Source organism: Carlito syrichta, unplaced genomic scaffold (assembly GCF_000164805.1).
Source record: "Carlito syrichta isolate Samal-C Ts95f unplaced genomic scaffold, Tarsius_syrichta-2.0.1 Scaffold316857, whole genome shotgun sequence".
Lineage (NCBI taxonomy): Eukaryota > Metazoa > Chordata > Mammalia > Primates > Tarsiidae > Carlito > Carlito syrichta.
This window is the reverse complement of record NW_007260953.1, coordinates 375,447-397,301: the sequence shown is the minus strand read 5'-3', so window position 1 is coordinate 397,301 and position 21,855 is coordinate 375,447. Positions and strand designations below refer to the sequence as shown.

At 48.8% G+C, this 21,855-nt stretch overlaps 1 protein-coding gene across 3 annotated transcripts in view; it reads left to right on the top strand.

The window, feature by feature from the left end:
- Positions 1-21,855, top strand: part of NFASC (neurofascin) — a 101,606-nt gene that overhangs the window by 6,044 nt on the left and 73,707 nt on the right. For all 3 annotated transcript variants that reach the window (XM_008074681.2, XM_021707362.1, XM_021707363.1), the window contains exon 2: positions 17,920-18,100. In XM_008074681.2, coding sequence (XP_008072872.1) covers positions 18,010-18,100 — 91 coding nt within the window. In that variant the 5' untranslated portion in view covers positions 17,920-18,009. The remainder of the gene's footprint in view (positions 1-17,919; positions 18,101-21,855) is intronic.

Below are 21,855 nucleotides of genomic sequence, written 5' to 3'. Positions count from 1 at the left end.
AGTCTTCATATAATTATTTTTCTTATTACTATTTTTAAATGATAGCTTTACTGTGATGTAATTTCTATATTATATAATTTACCTATATAAATTAAACAGTTCAGTGATTTTTTAGTGTATTTAGTGAGTGCCCACAGAGTTGGACAGCCATTGACACAACTAATTTGAGAACTTTTTCTTTTTTTCTTTGAGTTGAAGTCTCATGCCATTGCCCAGATTGGAGTGCAGTGGCATACTCCCAGCCACCACAGCCTCGACCTGCTGGGCTTTGGCGATCCTTCTGCCTCAGCGTTCCAAGTAGCCGGAACTATAGGCGTGCACTACCACGCCTGGCTAATTTTTGATTTATTGTAGAGACGGGTCTCAAACCTGCGGGCTCAGGCAGTCCACTCACCTCGGCCTCCCAGAGTGCTGGGATTACAGGAGAACATTTTCATCACCACTCCCTGTTCCCCTCCCTCCCCCAAAAAACCTATGCCATAAGCAGTCACTCTTCTGCCCTACCTCCCCCCTAGCCCTGGGCAGCCACTAATCTACTTTCTACCTCTATCTATAGATTTTCCTGTTCTGAATATTTCATATAAATTGAATCATGCAATATGTGACCTTTTATGTCTGGCTTCTTAGCAAGATGTTTCCAACGTTCATTCATGTTGCAGCATGTATCAGTACTTCCTTCTTACAACTGGGCAATATTCCACTGTGTGGATATACCACATTTATCCATTTACCCAAAGGCATTACTGGGTCGTATGTGTTCAACGTTTTGAGGAACCCTAGGTCTTCTACTGATTCCAAACCTCCCTTTCTGACCCTCTATCTGTACCCTCTTTTTTACCCTCCCCTAATCTTGGGCCTCTGCCCTTGGGGATCTGTCACACAGGATCATGATCACTTTCCCTCCAGCCTTCCTCTGAACCACTCCCCTTCAATGAGAGAGGCCCTGGAGACAGCTGCTGCTTGACACTCAGATACCCAGGTGCTTTCTCCATCTACTTGCATAGGGGGTTGGGAAGTTTCACAAACCTTTCCCTCCAGCTCTGAAGAAGCTGTGTGTCTAATTGCTGTGAAAACTTTCTCCCTGAGGGGAGAAGACAGGGAGCCAAGGCAAGTGAGAAGCTAGGTTCTGAGTTGTAGAGAGGTGGGGGTCCTCTTCTTGGTGGTGTTGGCAGAACTCCGCCCCTGCTCTCCTACCCCCATCCCGGAGGTGGGAGTTTGTCTCTTGCTCTTCTTTGGCAGGCTGGTGGAGACTGGCTATATACCCTAGCGGGCTCTTTAACATATTAACTTGTTTCCTTTACAACCTGTTTTACCTGCCAATCCTCACATGGAAGGAGACTAATCAGAGCTCAGTCTCTAGCAGAGCTGGTGAGTGGGGCCTGAATAATGGCCATTCACAGATAATCCCCAAACCTTATATAAGCCAACCCCTCACAGTGTGTGAGGTCAGCTAACCAGGGTGGTATACTGACTACATTTGAGTCCTTTCTGGGCCATGCATGTTTCCTAGACCTGCCCCTCGAAAGAGAAAATGCACAGCTCCAAAGAACCTCAGAAAGCAGGCTGGAGCATAGCCTCGGCTGTGTCCTTCCCAGTGTACCCAGTGACTGCCAACCTGTGTGGTGGGGCTGTCAGCAAGGCTGAACTGTTGACCAAGGCCACCTGTACACTTTGGACTTCCTTGCTGAGCCAAGCTGGGATGTGCCGGGCTCTAGTTGGTTTTGGGTCAAAGAGACAGCATGGGGTGGTAACCCCATTTCCTCCATGTATAAGGATATAGCGACAAGGATATGCATTGCAGCGTGGTTGTAATAGGGGGAAAAAATAAAGAAAAACAAGCTAAAGGTTGCCAAGTGGATGGGTAAAAGATCTGTGGTAGATCCACACTCTGTGGTCATGACAGCAAACAGAATCTCTGTGCCCAAGCTATGTGGCTTAATAACCCAACCAATTATGGTGTGGCTGTGAGATGTGATCACTTCCTACCCTAGGTGATGGGTGCAGCCTTCTTGTGGGGCCCTGGTCCTGCTGGTGACTTATGAATAACAGAGTGCCCTATAAAGAGTTTTTTCCCCTAAAGAACTTGGTTTGACTACCAGATATTCATTAGATCTTCAAGTTGACCACCTGGAGGGAAAGATCTTTTTCCCCTTTTCTTCTTTCTCAGCCCCTCCCTCTCTGCAAACTTAATACATAGCCAAGTGGCTCAGGTTTCAACCTATAGATTAGTTCTGGATGTTGAGCAGGAACAGATGTTTTTCAGTCAAATCCCTAATCCTAAACCCAGGTGTTCATCTCCACCCTCCCCCCCACCTTCAAGAGGGAGTCAGGACCACCTGATGCCATTCTCCCTCATCCCCGTGACCTCTGTGAACTTAGCCGAGGCAGGGAGAGGAGGGCCCTGGCCTGCTGGGTGCTCTCAATGGTTAAACCCGCAGCCCCTCACTCCGCCTAGATCTCTTCCCCTGACAATGAAAGGGAGCCAAGCGTGAAACGCAGCCACTGAGCAGATGGAGACCACCTCCCTCCAACCCTGAAAAGGGAGGAGGGGGAAGGGGGAAGTTGAATCCCATATACAAGGCTTCCTTGGCCATTTGAAGATCCTAGAAGACGACTGGTCGACCCTACCCAGGCAAGGAAGCTGGGTCTCTCCCTCAGAGGCAGAGGTCTTGAAGCAGGCTGGTGAGTGCTCTCCTCGGCTGCCAAGTCGTCGTGCCCTAGAGAGTTTGGTGTAGTTAATGCCCTTTCCGACAGGGGAGGCAGGAGGATTGTGTGGGCAGATTGACTTTCTTAGAAGATGCTGAGACACGGGGTCATTTCATTTGGCATATAGAGGGGAGATATGGTGAAATGTAATTCTGTGGCAGGTGCCCTCTGAGGAGTGGAAGCTAGGGAGTCCCTCCCTGCCGCCTCTCTGCCGCCTCTCCTTCTAATCTTGTCTTTTTTTCAAAGATCCCTCTGTCGTTCTCCTCGCTTGGTGTTCTGTCTCCTTGGGACAGGCTGGTGATCCTCAATAAGTGACGTTTTGAGTTTCCTAGGAGACTCGGATGCCTGTGAGCTGGAAGGAGTGGAGCATGCCTGGGTCGCCATCTGTTGCATAGTTCCTGCTGAGTGCTGAAAGCAGAGGGATGGGGGGGGAGGTGACAACAGGGATCGGAGGGCAGGTGGGGGATCGGGGAGTGGGGGCCTTCCATGTGCCCAGGTCAATCCCTCTGCTGAAGACGGATTTCAGAACCCAGTGCAGCTAAGCCGGAGCCTCAGGATGAGGAGGGTGGGGAGACCGGGGCTGGGGGTGATAGCAGTTCTGAGGCCGGTGCCTAGGGCATTTGAATCCCTAGATTCTGAGAGTCTGTGAGAAAATAGGGTGGTATTGAGGGTGTCCCTGCCTGAGGTCAAACAGAAAGCCCTGAAAGTCAGTGGAGGAGGGATTTCAGAGAAAAAGATAATTTTGTTGACTGAGCAGGAGCAGATGCAGACTAGATGTTATTGTTAAGCTATTGCTGTTTGTATTACTCAGGCTTACGCCATAGCAACAGACCTATCATGTTACGTCAACCAAGGATGTATTATATGGATTCGTTGATGGGGGCTAAATGTCACCCAGTCGTAGGCGGTATCTGATCAAGATGGCTGTTCACTCATCCCATGAGTATTCATTTTACTGTCTCACTACAGAGGAAGACAAGACAAGGACTCTGAACTCAAAGAGTTTGGAGTCTGATGCAGGAGACATACGTGGGAACAACTAATCCCATGAGGCGGGAGGAAATGACTGCTAGAACAGAGCACAGGGGGCGTACTGGGAAGCTCAAGGGAATGGCCACCTATTTTCGGTGGGGAAGCAGGGACACTGTCGTGGAGGAGTGGCCCACTAGGGCCTTGGCAAAGAAGGGAATTTGGAATTTGCTGTGTAGAGAAAGAAGGGAATAGCATTTTCAGCCACAGCACTGTGGGAGCAAAGATGGCAGGCGGTGGAGAAGGCATGCGGCCTGGGCAGGGAGAAGCCCAAGGCCAGGGGATGGCACTGGGGACTCACAGGGGCAGATGCAGTGCGGGAAGAGGCTACACAGGGGTCAGGAGCTGGGTCACACAGGGCTGCGAGGACTGTGCTGAAAATGTGGGTTTTGTCTCTCAGATTCCCAGACTGCTTTTTCTGCCAAGACAAGTGTGATAGGTTAGTCACAGGCAGGACACACACTATCTCTTTCTCTATTTTTAAGGAAGGAAGCCGGGCTTGGTGGCTCAGCCTGTAATCCCGCGCCTTTGAGAGGCTGAGGTGAGTGGATTGCCTGAGCCCGCGGGTTCGAGACCCGCCTGGGCAACTCGGTGAGACCTCATCTCTACAATAAATCAAAAATTAGCCAGGCGTGGTAGCTCACACCTGTAGTTCCAGCTACTCGGAAGGCTGAGGTGGAAGGATCGCCAGAGCCCAGCAGGTCGAGGCTGCGGTGGCTGGACGACAGAGTGAGACTCCAACGAAAAAAAAAAATTTAAAAAGAAGGGGAAAAAAAAAAAATCCCAGAATATGTATGAGAATGTAGCTATGACAGTGATAACCTGAGGTGCTAAGCCATTTGCAAACTTTGCTGGCTTGTATTAAAAACAAAATACTTGACAGACACCTTATATCCGAGTCAGTTCCAGCTAGGAGGGCCCGCCTGCCTGCCCACATAGAGCCCTCCAGCCCAGTGTGGGAGGAGCCTAAGCTCGTTTTGGATCTCTATTGTACCCATTCCTTATTTTGCCGTGTCTCTTTTTCCTCCTGTTTCAGCTCCTCTCTCTGATTCCTGAACAGGTTGCTTCTAGGCAGCTATAGTAATAAGCCCTGCTGTTTTGTTTTGTTTTTTTAATCCAACGCAGAATGGCTGAGTTTTGCTTTGGCTCCGTGGGCTTTTATGATCTATCTGTTCCCCCGCAATTTCCTGTGGCAGTGGTGTGTGAATGTATTCCTTAGTTGGTTCTTGGTAGTACTATTCTAGTCATTTGATTAGTTTATTCGAAGAACTAATTGCTAGCATGTGGCCTTGGTAGTGCTGATCTGTTGGTATATATCCCTAGTCATCAGTTCAGGAGCCTGACCTTGGTAGGCTGGTGCAACTGTCTTATTCATGGCTCTTTGGCATTTCAAACTGAATACATTCTGTTCCATGCTCATAATCTCCCTGCACCCAGTGACTACCAGACTTACTCTCCTTTCTGTATTTTTTTTCTTTTTGTTTTGTTTTGGAGACAGGATTTTGCTCTGTTGCCCAGGCTGGAGTACAGTTGCAATGGCATGGTCCCGGCTCACTGCAGACTCACCTCCTGGGCTCAAGGGATCCTATCACCTCAGTTTCCCAGTTGCTGAGACTACAGGTATATGCCACCACAAGTGGCTAAACTTTTTTTTAAATCTTTTTGTAGAGATGGGGTCATGCTGTGTTAACCAAGCTGTTCTTAAATTCCTGGCCTCCTACCTCAGCCTTCCAAAGTCCTGGGATTATGAACCTGAGCCACCACTCCTGGCCATTCCTTCTGTATTCTTTTTTTTTTTTTTGAGTTGGAGTCTCACTCCATCACCCAGACTGGAGTGCAGTGGCCACTCCTGGCCACCGCAGTCTCGACCTGCTGGGCTCCGGTGATCCTTCCACCTCCGCCTTCCAAGTAGCAGGAACTACAGGCGCACGCTACCACACCCGGCTCATTTTGATTTATTGTAGAGATGAGGGCTCATCAAGTTTCCCAGACCGGTCTCGAACCTGCAGGCTCAGGTGATCCTTCTGCCTCAGCCTTCCAAGGAGCTGGAACTACAGGTGCGCGCTACCATGCCCGGCTAATTTTTTTGATTTATTGTAGAGATGAGGTCTCGTCATGTTGCCCAGGTGGGTCTCGAACCCACGGACTCAGGCTGTCCACTCACCTCGGCCTCCCAGAGTGCTGGGATTACAGACTGAGCCACCGAGCCCGGCCAGGAGGTATGGTTTGAGCAACCTTACCCTGGGCTTTACTCTAAAAACAGTCGGCTGCTGTAAGACAAGCCACCCAACAGGCTGATCACAGGTCTCTCTTGGATTAGGTTTATTCTATATTCAGAGAAAACTTAAAGGTCTTGCTTTTAGTGCAGTCACTTGAGCTAGTCAGGAAAAAATGCAATAAGAAAGTTAAGGTAAAAATACCTTCATGTTCCTGTGTGATGTCTCATTTGGGTCTCACAACTACCATCTGAAATTGACAAAATAATATTTATTTCCATTTTTGAGATTTTTTTTTTAAAGGCTTAGAAAACAAGTAATTTACAAAAGATAAATGGCAAGATTGAGACCTTTACTTGACTCTTCCATTCCATAATTATTCCCTGCCAGGGCCTGTGCTGGTACCATCTCAGCCTCAGGGATTTCACAAAGAGGGAAGAAAGCTTAAGCCAGAAGTTAGCAAACTGCAGCCCTTGAGCCAATTCCAGCCCCATTCCCGCCTGTTTTTGTAAATAAAGTTTTATTGGAACAGAGCCACACCCATTCACGGTCCATGACCATCTGGATATTTGCTATCTGGATATTTACAGAAAATATTTGCTATCTGGATATTTACAGAAAATTTACACTGCTGGATTCTCTTCTACCTAATGTGCTCAGTGTCTCCATTGTGATCCTGTCTCCATTGGGATCCTGTCCCCATCTTTGTTGGCGGTACTCACCCAAGTCATCCAGGCCAGACACCTGAGAATTGCCCTTGAATTCCACCTCTTTTCATGGCTCACACCTAAGCACCAAGGCCCTCAGACTGTCTACTTCCCAGGGTCGTTCATTCCCCCTCCCTTCCTCATGCTCCTCCCCGTCTCATTGCTCACGTACATTATGTCTCAAAGTCAATGACAATAACCTCCTAACTGGTCTCCTCCACCCAGTCTGCTTTCTGTGTTGCTATTATAGTGATTTTTCTAACACCCCCATCTGACCATGTTAGTGCTCCTCTGTTAAGATCAAAACCATACTTCTGAGTGTAGCATATGAGACTCTTGGAGATCAGGTTCCTGCCAGCCTCTCCAACCCCACCCAAGTCCTAAATGCCTTCTAACTGCATGCTATGCCCTCCAGGCTTCACGCATGTGATCCCCTGTTTCTGGAAGGGCATTCTCTCCTCAGCATGTGATCAATTTCTACTCAATCTTCAAGACCCAGCTTAGACATCTTCTTCTAGGTAAAGAATATCTTGTGTGCCCCCCACACAGCAGGGCTGAGAGCCCACCTCCACTCCACCTTAGTGCTGCCTCCCTGGGGTACTTAGCACATTGTGGTAAAACCTGGGATCACACAGCCTCTCTTTTTATGGGAGATTATCACAGGGACTCTTTCAGAAGAGAAGGGAAACATCTTTCCTAGAGGTCTCGGCAGAAGCCTTCATGAATCATGGTTCCTCTTGCTGGAATAAGTGCCCATTTATAAACCATTTGTGGTGGTAAGAAGGAAGAGGAAAGCTGTGTGCAGTGGCTCATGTCTATAATCCCAGCACTTTAGGAGGCTGAGGCAGGAGGATTGCTTGAGTCCAGGAGTTGGACACCAGCCTGAGCAACATAGAGAGACCTCGTCTCTACACAAAATAAAAAAAATTAGCTGGATATGGTGGTGCATGCCTGTACACCCAGCTACTCAGACCCAGGCTGAAGTGGAGGGATCACCTAAGCCCAGGCGGTTGAAGTTGTGGTGAGCTGTGATTGTGTCACTGCATTCCCACCTGGGCAACAGAGTGAGACTCTGACTTGTAATACTATAAGAAAGGTATTGGCAGTAGTGGAAAACTGCCAGGGGAGGGGGGCACACCTCATCAACAAGGGTACCTGCATAATGAACATTTGTATACCTAACCCTGAAGTGTATCCCACATCTTCAAAATAAATACTGGTTTTTTTTTTTTAAAAGGGAGAGAATGTTAATTGGCTTAAACTAATCAGAGCCCAACCCTGGAACTGGTGTAGGATCACTCTGAAAAAGGAGTAGAGATGAATTCTATAATGAAAAATGTGAATACTGTGGATGGCAGGAGGATAGTGTGGATTGGTGTGGATGCTGGCTAGGCATCCAGTACATGTCACCAGGTTCTCTGTGTGCTTGACATTGTGTAGGTTGAATAGAGTCACTGTCGCATGCTCAAAGCACTCATGGTGCAGTTGGGGAAATGGACAATTAATTGACACTGAGATCTAGCACTCATTACAGTGAGAATATCCCAGAATGCTCTGAGAGCACAGAGAAAGGGGATCTATTCCAGCCTTGGTGGGAAGGGGTGGTGTGGGGAAACCAAGAGAGGCTTCCCAGAGATGTCACCCACCCTGAGCCTGGGAGGTGGCCAAGAATTGGATGAGAGAAGGGGGAGCAGTAAAGACAGACTGTGAGAGGAGAGTGATCAATGTGAAGACAGTGTGGAAGAAAACAAAGGCCCCCAGATGACAACAAGCGGAAGCAGTTCCCTCAAGAGCTCGCTGTAGCAAGGGAGTTGGCTACCCCCACCTGTGTTTGACAGAAACTCAGAGGCAGGCAAGGGAGCAGAAAAGCTTTGTCAGGAATGAAAGGGAGGCTTCAAGGGTGCCAGGCTGGCATGGGAAGCTGGAGGTGGGCTAACTAGAAGCAGCACATCTGTGATTGATTTGGGAACATGTTTGGTTGATCCTGTGTTGGAAGCAGTGGCAAGGAATAGGGGAGCCGACAGCCATCCAGCAGGCTCTGATGTCCTGGACTGGTATCTGCAGGGTTGGGGGTCGGGGCTGCATTGTTGCCTATGGTCTGGCCAGTGCTGGACCTATTCAGTGTCTCCATGGGGATGGAGGAGGAGGCGAGAGAGCAGAGACTGTTCACGAAACTAGAAAGGATTCTGGGGGCAAGCAGAAGTGGGGTGGGGGAAGTTGAGGCCGGGCAACCCCATCATTAACACAAATGTGAAGGTGAGCCATGCAAGGCTTGAGCGGATTTCCACGGCCAGCCCACGCCTCAGCCTGGCTGTTCGCCTCCCTCCTGGAGCTTTGTGCATCACTGCGCCGTGCAGAGCTTTTGCCTGTGGCGCGTTAGGCTGCCGCACAGGGTTTCTGGCCTTCACTCCTACACCATCTTCACGGCAGTCACTCTCCTTTCGCAGTGGGCCTTGACTGCTGTCCTTCTTTCACCCCACAGCCTTTTCTTCTAATAAAACCTGATGTAAAATCCTGGTGTAAGCCAGGCTCGGTGGCTCAGCCTGTAATCCCGCGCCTTTGGGAGGCTGAGGTGAGTGAATTGCCTGAGCCCGCGGGTTCGAGACCCGCCTGGGCAGCGAGACCTCATCTCTACAATAAATAAAAAAATCAGCAGGGCGTGGTAGCGCATGACTGTAATTCCAGCTACTCGGAAGTCTGAGGCGGAAGGATCGCCGGAGCCCAGTAGGTCAAGGCTGCGGTGGCCGGGAGCGGCCACTGCACTCCAGTCTGGGCAACAGAGTGAGACTCCAACTGAAAGAAAAAAAAAAAATCCTGGTGTAAAACCAATGGCTGTTGGCAGCTCTGGGGAGAGTGGGGTAGAGGGTTCTGAGTCCTGCCTGCTCTCCTCCCTCCCGACCCCTTCGAGGAAGGCCCCTGAGGCTTCCAGAGAACCTACCGGCTCCTCTGGACCTGTCGTGAAAGCCTAGCACTCACGGGTCCTTAAGATATCTTTGGCATGCCGGGCTCGGTGGCTCAGCCTGTAATCCCGCACTTTGGGAGGCCAAGGTGAGTGAATTGCTTGAGCCCGCGGGTTCGAGACCTACCTGAGCAACTTGGCGAGACCTCATCTCTACAATAAATAAAAAATGAGCCGGGTATGGTAGCGCATGACTGTAATTCCAGCTAATTGGAAGGCTGAGGCGGAAGGATCGCCAGGGCCCAGCAGGTCGAGGCTGCGGTGGCCGGGAGCGGCCACTGCACTCCAGTCTGGGTTACAGAGTGAGACTCCAACTCAAAAAAAAAAAAAAAGATATCTTTGGCTCTATCTTTCCCACCCTGAATATTTTGTGTTTAATCCCAAAGGTAGCCTTGTGGCTGACTGTGCTGGGTGGTCTTGTTGAAAGAGCGGTGGAGAATCTGGGTGTAGAGGTTGAAGGACTGGCCTTACCTGGAGGCTACAGAGCCTCCCAACTGGGCTCCTTGCGTCCCCCCAGGTCCACTGACATTTCACCCTCCACACAGCAGCCTGAGTGAGACCAAATCTCATCAGTGTCTTTCCTGAGTCAAACCCTGTCATCACTTCTTATAATGCTTAGAATCTAATTTAAAGTCCTTTTTTTGGCCTTCAGAGTTCTCCATGAGCACTCCCTTGTCTTCCTCCCTGACCTTGACTTGTTTCATGTTTCTCTTTGTGCCCTCCAAGCTCCAGCCACACTGGCTTCTTTCAGTTCCTTGCACGTGCCAATTTGATTCCTGCCTCAGGGCCTTTGCACAAGCCATTCTCCCTGCCTGGGATGCTTCTCTGACCCATGTGTACAAAGCTGGCTCCTTCTTGGCATTCAGGTCTTGGTCAGATGTCAACTTCTTGCAGAAGCCTTCCTTGACCGCTCACTTCACTTTATCACATCCCATCATCACTACTGTGGCTTCTTTTTTTCTTTTTTTTTTTCTTTCTTTTTAATATACTTTAGTTTTTAGAACAGTTTTAGATTCACAGCAAAATTGAGAAGAAGATAGATATACTTACTCTTGTCTCACATGTGTACAGTCCCCCACCATCATCAGCATCCCCTACCAGAGGGGTACATTTGTTATAGTTGATGAAACGCCATTGACATGTCATTACCACCCAAAGTCCACAGTTTACATTAGAGCTCATTCCTGGAGTCATATGGATTTGGACAAATGTGTAGACCTGTATCTACCACGATAGCATCATACAGAGTAGTTTCACTGCCCTGAGCATCCTCCGTACCCAGCCTGTTCGTCCCTCCCACCTCCCCACCTCTGGCAACCACTGATCTTTTTACTGTCTCTCTAGTTTTGCCTTCTCCAGCATGTCATGGAGCTGGAGTCGTGAAGTGTGTAGCCTTTTCAGATTGGCTTCTTTCGCTCGGTAATATGCATTTAGGTTTCCTTAAATGCGTGTCTTTTTCACACCTTGGTGGCTCATTTTAGGAACTATATATTTGGCTGAATATATACTAAGTTATCTGTTGTCTGGTTGTACCTCAGTTTATTTATCCATCCACTGATGGAAAGATGTTCTAGTTGGTTCTGTGTAGGGCAATTATTGATAAAGCTACTTAGCACATGCAGGTCGACAGTGCCTTGTCCATTGCACCTATCACCGCCTGATTTTTTGTTCAACATATATTTCCTGTCTTCCCCACGGGCATGAAATCACCATGAGAGCAGAGAGGCTTAGTCTTATATCCATGTGTGTGTCCTCCAGAACAATGTCCCTACCCGGTCAACTAGATGAATGGATACCACCAACCGCAGCCCAAAGTCTGAGGTGCCTTTGGCTCCGGGAGACGAAGAGCTGCCAGCTGAACCGTGGCTCGGCGCTGCCAGTCTTTTCTTCACGTCACTTCAGATGTGTTGTGACCACTGGGACAGCCTGCCCAGAATGGGGATGTGGGAATGTGAGGAGCTCCTGGTGGTGACAGCTTGTGGGAGCCGTGGGCATCTCGTCCGTCTGCCAGGGACAGCTTGTGGAATCAACACCAGGGGCCCCCAATATGGGGGAAAAGGCAAACCAGGACCCCGAAGAAAAGGAAAAATAGGAGAGCAGGTTGTGGATGGTGGCTGCATAGTTATTACAACAACCTACTACTCATGTTGGTAATGTGGAGGCTACCAGAATGCTGCCCTCACTCTGTGAGCTCACATCCCCTTGGAGGCAGCAGCTAATACATTTACTGAGCTTTTACTTTGATCCCTGTGCTTTGCTAAGTGCCTTATATAGGAATCGTAATAAATCCTCACAGCCTTCTGAACTCACAGCTTTCTAGGGTAGGTGCTATTAGTGCCCCCATTTTTCAGATGATAAATGCAAAGCTCCAAAGGTTCAGTACTTGCCCAAGACCCCCCATCTTGTAAGTGTGGGGACAGTAGCCTCAATCCCAGGTGAGCTCACTGTGCAGCCAATGCTCTTGAGCTGGACCAATACACTGCCACGTCCAGCAGTCTTCCCTGGTGGCAGGTCACTCCCGATCACATATGCCCCATCTCTGACATTCTGAACCTAAATCTCCCACAGGCCTTGGAAATATAAAGGCTTTGAGTTCAGGCAGGTAGCCCACGTGTGTGGGTCATCCCAGTGTAAGATGGCAGGTTCTAAGGGCATTCAACATAAAAAAAATTAACAACAACAAAAAAAAAGATCTGCAATTTGATTTGGTCTCTGCCTAGAAGTTTGAGGGTCTAGGACTCTGCATGTTTAAGTAGTGCCCAGGTGATTCTGAAAAGCATCCTGCTTCCTTCCTTTGTGGGAACATTGTCAATAACACACCTGATCACATGCCATTTGGACTTTTTACAAAGCGGTACTTTATGTGACAGAGAATTTCACATTCAGGTGGCTCTGTGTTTTTCTTTCTCTCTGGGATGTGTGTGTGTGTGAGGGGGGGTGCTGGGGGATCTCAGATACACAATAACTGATTTAATCATGATCCCCGGTAAATAGTGATAGTTTACCATCCATCCACACAGGTTTTCTCTCTTGGTTGTGTTTATTTTTGGTCTTCAGTTTATACCCTCATTCCCACACACCCACATGCACGATAGGCCTTCTTCTAATGTTTATAGCCTTATGCTCTCTACTGTAACCTGTTGGATTTGATGTAAAAGTTCTTCAAACATATTATATTTGTAGCATGTCTAATTTTCATGAATGATATTGTGGGATGGCTATTTTCAGATAATTCTTCCCTGTATCTCAGGGAAGCACCTGCCTCTCTGAAACTTCCTCCTGTTAGGTTTTGCCCCATGGAGCAAACAGAAGAATCTTACACTCTCTTCCAGCAAGTGAACACAGACGTTGTGGCCCCTCATCCTCGACCTCAGCTGCCCTCTCTCCTCCACGTTCCCTCCTAGGGTGTGGGAGTTTCCTCATCCTCCCAGGGTGGTCCCACCAGAGCCGACCACACTCCCATCTGGACATCACACTTCTCTGTGTCTAAGGAGTTACTTCTTGTGGGGTTGGAAGGGTGGAGAGAGGAACCTGAGGGACGTGACTGAGCCATAGAGTAAGACTGTGCCCTCACCAAGGTGGAGTTGGAAATGTAGACTTGACTGCTGTAGGCTTGCACCTCCTCCCTTTCCCCCTTTCGCCATGGTCATCAGGATGGGGAAATGTAAGTCTTGCTGATGTGGGGTTCCCCTTGGGCAGGGCACCTCTGCCTTCCTTCTGCACTGGGTTCTTTGAGCTCAGCAGTAGAACTCCCATGCCTAGATGGATGATGGGTTCTCCCCTTCCTTTGATTTGAATGGACATTTCTTCGGGAGGGATGGGAAGGGCTGTAAGCCATGTGTACCTGCCTTCCATGCTGAATGAACCTGGCCTGGGGAATCAAAAGCCTTTATATGCTCATCTCGAATAACCCGCCCTCCTCATCCTCTGCTCTTTTATCTTTTTGAGCATGTTATTGAGACCAGTATTATAGCTTACTTTTTTATTGAGGCAAAAGTCACATAATAGAAAATAAACCATTTTAAATTATGTATTTTAGTAAAGCATTTAGTATCTTCACCGTGTGTACAACCACCCTCTCTATCTAGCTCCAAAACACTTTCATCATCTCAAAAGGAAACCCCATAACCATTAAGCTGTGATTTCTCTTTCCCCTTCCTCAGCCTCTGGTCATCACCAGTCTGTGTTCTACTTCTATGTATCTCCTTATTCTGGATGTTTCTTATATGAAATTTGTGCATATGATCATTCAATATGTGACCTTTTGTGTATGGGTTCTTTAGCTGGACATGTTTTGGGTTCATACACATTGTAGTATTAGTATTTCATTCCTTCCTGCGACTGAATAGTATTCTGTGGGTTTATCTGTTCATCTATTGATGGATGTTTGGGCTTTTGCCACCTTTTGGCTGTTGTGGATGATGCTGCTATGAACACATGTGTACAGATACCTGGTGTTAGTCCTTATGGGCATACCCCTGGAGTAGTATTGCAGAGTCATGTGTTAATTTTTTCTTCTCAGAGTCAAAACACACTCATTAATGTGGTGATTTTATGTTTAACTTTTGGAGAAACTGCCAAACCATATGGTTTGCTTTTGGGGTTTTTTTGGTTTTGTTTTTGTTTTTTTGAGTCATGGTCTCACTCTATCACTCAGGCTGAAATGCGGTGGCATGATCACAGCTCACCACAGCCTCAACCCTCTGGGCTCAGGCAATCCTTCTGCCTCAGCTTCCCTAGTAACTGGTACTACAGATCCACACCACCACACCTAGCTAATTAAAAATTTTTTTTTCCAAAGTTGAGGTCTTGCTATGTTGCCCAGGCTGGTCTCAAACTCCTGGGCTCAAGCAATTCTCCTGCCTTAGCCTCCCAAAGTGCTGGGATTACAAGTTGAGTCACCATGCCTGGGCTCATATATTCCTTTTTGAAATAGCAACATTGCTCTATCAAGGCCAGGGAAATTGAGTGGAAAAAGCCCTGGGCTAGGAGTCATAAACCTAGTTCTTTTCCTAGCTTTGCCACTAACCAGCTGGGTAACCTTAAACTAGTCACTTCTCTCTGGCTCTTGTTTCTCATCTGAAAAGAAAAAGGATTGTATGAAATGATGGTCTTCAAATTTCCTTCCTCTTTTAAGATTTTGTTGGAAAATTTGGATTTCACAAATAAAGGAGGAGAGAACTATCAAACAGCTAAATATGCTTATCTCGATATTCTTTTTCTACTATGTTGTGAAACTGTGAGTTAAGAATGTCCCAAACAATTGGGGTTTTTTGCTGCCAATGTGTATCTGGTGTCATGAATAGCTTCTGGCTTCCTAGTTCCATCAAGATTTCCCAAATAAAATATCCTTCCCTTTCCCATCACTTCTTACTGCTTGGCAGCCCCTAAACCAAATATGGTGGTCATGGAGCCAAGACTGGAGCCATCCTCCTGCTGAAGGGATGCTACATCTTCCCCAGTGCAAGTTCCCTCAGCACTAAGTTTTCAGCTGGATAATCTGAGTCTGGTCTTTGGAGGTGTGTAAGCCAAGGAAAGGTATTAGCAGGCTCTCTCTGGGACTATCTTAGAGAGTTAGGAAGAAGAACCAAAGACCTCCTGTGATGCCTTCAAGCCAAAGACTCCCTTTTTGGGAGATTTTCCACTCTCTTAAAACTCTTCCAGCTGGTTGGTTTCCTGGCCAGGAAGCAGCGTCTGTAGGGAGTTTTTCTTCCACTAATTAGTAGCCTTCACAATATGCCACCGAGGTCCACAGCATTTGCTCTCTTGCGCCGCCTGGTGGTTTTCTGGAGTAACATGAGGTTAAAAAAAAAAAAACGTTCCAAATGGCTTATTTCATTCAGTCAGCTACTCACTTGTTCATTTTTTAATCCATCCATCTCATATTTTTGAGGGCCTGCTACGTTTTAGGTACTATAATAGAGTCTAGGAATAGACCAATAAGAAATGCAGGGCCCCTTCCCTCACAGAGCCTTCATTTTTATAGCAGCGACAGACAGACCTTTTTCTCCCCCCATTGTGGCACGTTTCACTTGTATTCATTAATACCAGTGAAATGTGCCATAATAGGGGGAGAAAAAGGTGTGCAGGAGCACAGATGAAGGACCAGTAAGTCACACCTGGAAGATCCTAACGAGAGGACAGGCTCAGAATGTTCTAGACAGAGGTGAATCTGCAAAAGCCAATCAGCAAGACTGAGCGTGGGCCACTGAGGGACCTAGTTGAAGAGCAGTATTGGTGGGCGCACAGGACACAACGGGGTGATAAGAGGTGAGATGGCAGAGGAGGCACATTATGTAGGGCCTCTGAGACCTGTCAGGGATGCTGGTTGCAACAGACCCCAGGCAGCAGGGAGCTAGTGAGAGTTGACCAAAACTGGAGGGATAGCATATTGACATGTGCATTTTAGAAGTAACAGCTCTGGTTATGGGTGCAGAGTAAGCCAGAGGAGCAGGAGTAGAAGCAGAAATAATCACATTCTACCCCAAATATGTACAGTGATTATGTGTCCTTTAAAAATAATAAGAGGCTGGCACTTTGGGAGGCCAGGGCAAGAGGACTGCCTGAGCTCAGGGGTTCAAGACCAGCCTGGGCAACTTGGTGAGACCTCATCTCTACAATAAATCAAAAAATAAGCCGGGTGTGGTAACGTGCTACTTGGAAGGCTAAGGCGAAAGGATTGCCTGAGCCCAGCAGGTCGAGGCTGCGGTGGCTGTGAACATGCCACTGCATTCCAGCCTGGGCAACAGAGTGGGACTCTGACTCAAAAACAAAACAAGACAAACAAACAAAAAATCAAAAGACAAAAAAATAATAAAAGCACAGTAAAACAGGCAGGGGGAAGGGTGGAAGCAGGGAGACCAGCTGTTGTAGTAAATCTGGCATAAATATGATGGTGACCAAAACCAAGGTAGCAGCAGTGTGAGGCAAGAGGGTGGAGTTCAGAAATAGGGGGCTGGTATTGAGCCTGGCTTCCAGGAAAGAAACAACAAAAATACGAATCTGAATCCTTTAGCTGGCCCCACATCCTGGCACAGGGGAGGGACCTCATCCTATTGCAGTGATCAGTGGCCCGCTTTTTGCTCTAGCTCTCCAGAAGGATGGCCTTGTCTCTCAGGATCTCTCAGCCTGAAGCCCTGTTCCTGTCCTCTACACCTTCAGTCAGGATGGGTGGGAGACGGTGCATGCGTGCAGTTGAGAGTGGGCTTCAGGTTGCTGCCAGATAAAACAGGAAGAGAATGATATGCTCATCTGATAGGTAGCTGTCATTCCAGGAAAGCTGAGAGAGTTCTGGAGAAGCTTCCTCCTGCCTTCCTCTTTGACTTGACACCTTGGTAGAACAGCGAACTGGACCGGTTTTTAAGACTTCATGTTTCAGAGTCTTGGGCAATCTTAAAGCTCTGTATTTGAGTCTCTGCTGTGGACCATTCTTTCTCTTCTCTCTCAGGAGGATAGGAAGAAGGGCTTGTTTCTTAAGGATCCATGCCAGGCTTCTTGGACAGCCATTTTTAACCCCTGTCCCTTTGAGCCCTGGAATGATTTCTTGTGCTTGAGAATGAGATCATTGTGTCATCTTAAATATTACTCATTCTACCGACCACCTGAAGCCCACTTCTGGGTCCTTGTCATTCCGCTGCCATTATCTGCAAAGGGACATCAGAAACCATTGCACCTTAGCTGCATGAAATATTTGCAGAAATCACTCATTAAGAAAAAGTCCTTTGGGCAGCCAAGTTTTCACCTAACATGTGACTTCCGGGGCTGCTGACATCACCCTGCCCTGAGATTGGAGGGCATCCGTGTGAGCATGTCTCTGTGCCCCACCCCAGGATGCTCAGCCCCAGGCACACTTAGCACATGTGGTTCAGAGAGGCGGTGAGATTGGTGCGTCTCTTACCAACTCAGTGTGTGGCATCTTCTGGAGGCAGGACCTGCAGGCCTGTGGGCCAGCGTTTGTTCTCACAACTCTATGAGGAGTTGCCTTCCCTTCTGTAACAGTGGTTCTCAATTAAGGTTGAGTCTTCCCTCTAGGGGACAGTTGGCAATGTACAGAGTCGTCTTTGATTGGTGGGGATAGGGGTGTGCTACTGGCATCTAGTGGGTCAAGGCCAGGGCTGCTGCTAAACATCCTACAATGCCCAGGAGGGCACCCCACCCCCAGAATTGCTTGGTTCCAAATGTCAATTCTAGAACATTAGTCTGTGACCAAGGGGACCCTTGAATCCTCCAAGGCCCTGTAGGATTACTAGAGCAAACCGCAAGTTCAGGCCAAACTCACTCACTGTTGCATTTCTTTCCACAGCTGAGCTCTGTCTGGGAAGCCAAGTTAAAGCGGCTGGAGGCGGCTAGAGCCCAAGGGCTCGGGAGCAGGGAGCGGGGCCTGGTGCCAAGGATGGCCAGGCAGCAGCCGCCACCCTGGATCCACGCAGCCTTCCTCCTCTGTCTCTTCAGTCTTGGACGAGCCATCGAGATTCCTATGGATCGTGAGTTCTGCTCCATCCTCTTCTCTTTTTCTCTTGATTTTGGGCGGACGAGGGGAAGGGGAAGGAAAGTCAGAGGAGAGTTAAGAACATTCTGGAGAAGGCTGGGGACAGGGGTACAGTGGATTCTGAGATTCAGAGCTGGGTTTCTCTCCAAAGAATTGTCACAGGCTCATGTTTGGAAATCTGAGACTGGAGGTCACAGAGCTGGTCTCTAAGGGCTGTGGCTGAGCTGATACTCGGGCCATCTGGAGCCTGCTAAGTGGCACCAGAGGTGACAGAGTTTGGAATTCTGAGGGTCACTTGGTGTTCTTCCCCCTTGCCCACAGAAGAAATCTCCAGGGTCAAGGGTGGTGGTCTGGTTCTTATTTGCCTTTCTAATGTCTGATATATCCTAATCTGCCCTTGCCCCCAGGCCCTTTTAGCTGAAGTAACCAGGAGGATGAATAGCCTGGGAATGGTTGGAAGGGAATTATCTTTGCAAAAGGCATGGCTACATCAGTCATTAGAATAGAGCCCCGTTATAATGCCACCACAGGACAATCAGGCTTGGATTCCTCCTGTATTCCCACATAAAGTTGGAAAGTAAAATCCCTGTCATTCTGTTTCTTCTGACAGTAGCATCAATTGACCATCAGAATTATAAAGTAGGGACTTAAAATGCTAATCTAACAGCCTGTCTCCACCAACCATATCTGTTGCTACAATCCAAAATGGCCCATTGATTGGCGGGACTCCTTGGCCTTGCCTTTAGTTGTGTGCCACCTCTACCACAGTTCTACTTCTGCTGAGATATCTTAGCATCCCCATGCTAAGATGCAGACACACCACCTCTGACCCCTGTTCCCTGCTTCAAGGAATAAATGAGACCCACACAATGCCAGCACTGGCTTGGGGGCCCTCTCTAGTTGACAGATGTCTGGGGAGAGAGCAGGAGAGTAATACAGACTTCAAGAAGTCCCCGCTGAGCTCTCCAAAGCCAGACCTTTGGTCCTGAAGTTGGCATCATTTAGAGAAGAGTTGCAGGTATCTCGGCCCTACCTGCACTCCACCTCACCAATCATAGCTGCCCCAGAGAAAGGAACGCTTCTACATGCTAGAAGGCCAGTGAGGACTATAAGTTGGGCCCAGAGACATGGGCGAGGTCCCTGCTGCCCTCCCAATAGCCCCAGGTATGTGTACTTGCATGTGTGCTTGTGTATGCATGCACACGTGTGTGCGCACACGCATAGAAAGGAAGGAGAGGAGCATTGTGAGAGAAACTGTTCCTATGGCGACCGTCTGTGCACAGCTGGCTCAAGGAGAATTTCTCATTAACAGTACCAGGCAGACAATCCAATAAGGAGCCTGGTAAGGCCACATCCCTGGAGAGGAAGGAGCAGGGGAAGGAAATTGGGTTATCAGGGAAGTGGTGAAGGTTCATTTCTCTTCTGCTGCTTCTCCTCACTCACTCACCTGCCAGTTTGATCTCAAGGGTCAGTGGGTGAGGGGTCCCTGCAGGGTGAGCCTAAAATAGATGGCTTTGGTGTTTGTAGTAAGGATCTGAATTTCCGAAGCGCTACAGTTGACAGACATGGCAAGAGCCCTCAAACAATCAGGCTCGCCAAAGTCCCACCTGTGGGGCAGAGCTGAGAGTGCCCTGACCTCCTCACCACCATCTCCCCATTCCTGTGTCCCTGAGGAGGGCCTGGGAGGACCCCCTTCCATGTTATGTTCATGGAAACTCAAGCCCTTGCTAGCTCAGTCACGCAGCAAGTGGGTGATGGAGTGAAAAGAGAATCTCTTGACACCCCCAAATTTGGCACCCAACATGCCCCACCCCTACCTGGTCATTCTGCCTTCTTTGAGCCTTTCCTCCTGCATCCCACTGTAATTGCAGCTGCCATGTGCCAGGCAGAAAGCTAGTGCTGTACATGTCTAATTGCATGTGGTGCTCACATGAGCCCGCGAAGTAGGTATTGATTATCCTTAGCCTGTGGGTTAGAACATCAGAAGGTGGCAGAACCTGGATATGACTGCAGCGCCTCTGTGATGGAGAGAGAAGTCCTACGGTGATGCTATTCCAAGTGACCTGAAGGTCCATCCTCGGCTCTACCCTGGGCTGAGGAAGATCAGGCATCCTAACGTTCTCTGGCTGGGAGGGGCTGACGGGCTCAGGCTGAGGCTGCCCTAGCAGGCATCCCTCTACTTGCTTGTGTTTTGTGGGGGGCATTTTCTGTGCCTCTAGGTCAGGGCCATTGCTTCTGCTCTGGGGAGTTTGGGCACAGCAGGCCTCCTGGAGCAGAGCCCTGCGTTGCTGCTACATATCCCTCATCGAAGCCTCTAGCTCCCACTTGGGAGTGCCAGCGGGGTCACATGCACCCCTCCCACTCATCTCCTCCCTCCCTCCCCAGCCCCAAGGAGAACAGTGTGACCTTTGAGAAAAGTAGAGGGTCGCTTCATCAACCAGAGTGGATTTGCCAGCAGTGAGTCTGCTGGCCTCTCCAACCTCGTCCCTGCATCAAGGAGACTCAGGATTTTTCTCCTAGGAACCCACAGAGGAGGACAGGGGAGTGACACAGATACTTCTTCTCCACCTTTATCCCCATAATGCTGTGGGACAGCCTCAATGCACACTCACATGTACTTGCATACTCACACTCCTCAGGAGGGATGGGCACTAGAGGTTGTACATATCAAAACCAGGTACTAAAACTCTCAGGGGGTAGGCTCTGCCTCACCCCCTGCGGAGCCCAGTTGGAAGGCTTTTCCTCCCACTTGGAAGCCAGAAGAGCCATTCATTCTCCCCTGGACATCGTCATATGTACTGCACCTCAGAAAGAGAGAAGGCAGGTGCTGTTCCCACTGTCTTCTCCCTGTGGCTTGTCTTCTGGGCGGATTCTGTCCCTGCAATAAACTTCTTGGTAGCACAGTGGTGGCTGCATCTGTCATTATACCTTTAGGCAAGTAGATTCTCCCAAGGCTCCTGGGCAGATCATCAGTCTGGAGCCAATGACAGCATCCAGCCAGCTCTAGCTGCCCTCAGAGTATCTGCCACCCATGGTCTCCTCTCTCACTCATCCTTGTTCAAAATGTCAAGAACAGAGTCTCAAAGTCCCTCCTGGTTCACTCACCCCTCTGGCCTAGGAGCAGTTTTTTTTTTTTTATAAAGAGCTGTAGATCAGGCTGCAGGAGAGCTGGGTCTCATTCTAGCTCTGCAGCAAACTTCCGTGTGATCTTAGCCAAGTGACTTTCCTTCCTTGGATTTGAGATTCCCCAAACTATGTCTAGGGTACTTTTCATTGAACCGACCTTTAATTTTATAAAAAAGAGGCTTAGTCGGGCTCGGTGGCTCAGCCTGCAATCCCGCGCCTTTGGGAGGCTGAGGTGAGTGGATTGCCTGAGCCCGCGAGTTCGAGACCCGCCTGGGCAGCGAGACCTCATCTCTACAATAAATCAAAAAAATCAGCCAGGCGTGGTAGTGCATGCCTGTAATTCCGGCTCCTTGGAAGGCTGAGGTGGAAGGATCACCGGAGCCCAGCAGGTCGAGGCTGCGGTGGCCAGGAGCGGCCACTGCACTCCAGTCTGGGTGACAGTGAGACTCCAACTAAAAAAAAAAAGAGACTTGAAGACCACGCAGGCAAAGAAGGTTCATTGTCTGTCTTTCCACCCTGGGTGAGGCCCTAAGAGACAGCAACTGTGTCCTGAATGAAGAAGCCGGAGCACTGGGCTGGGGGTCAAGAGGAGTGGGCTCCAGCCTGTCCTGAGAATGGGCCCAT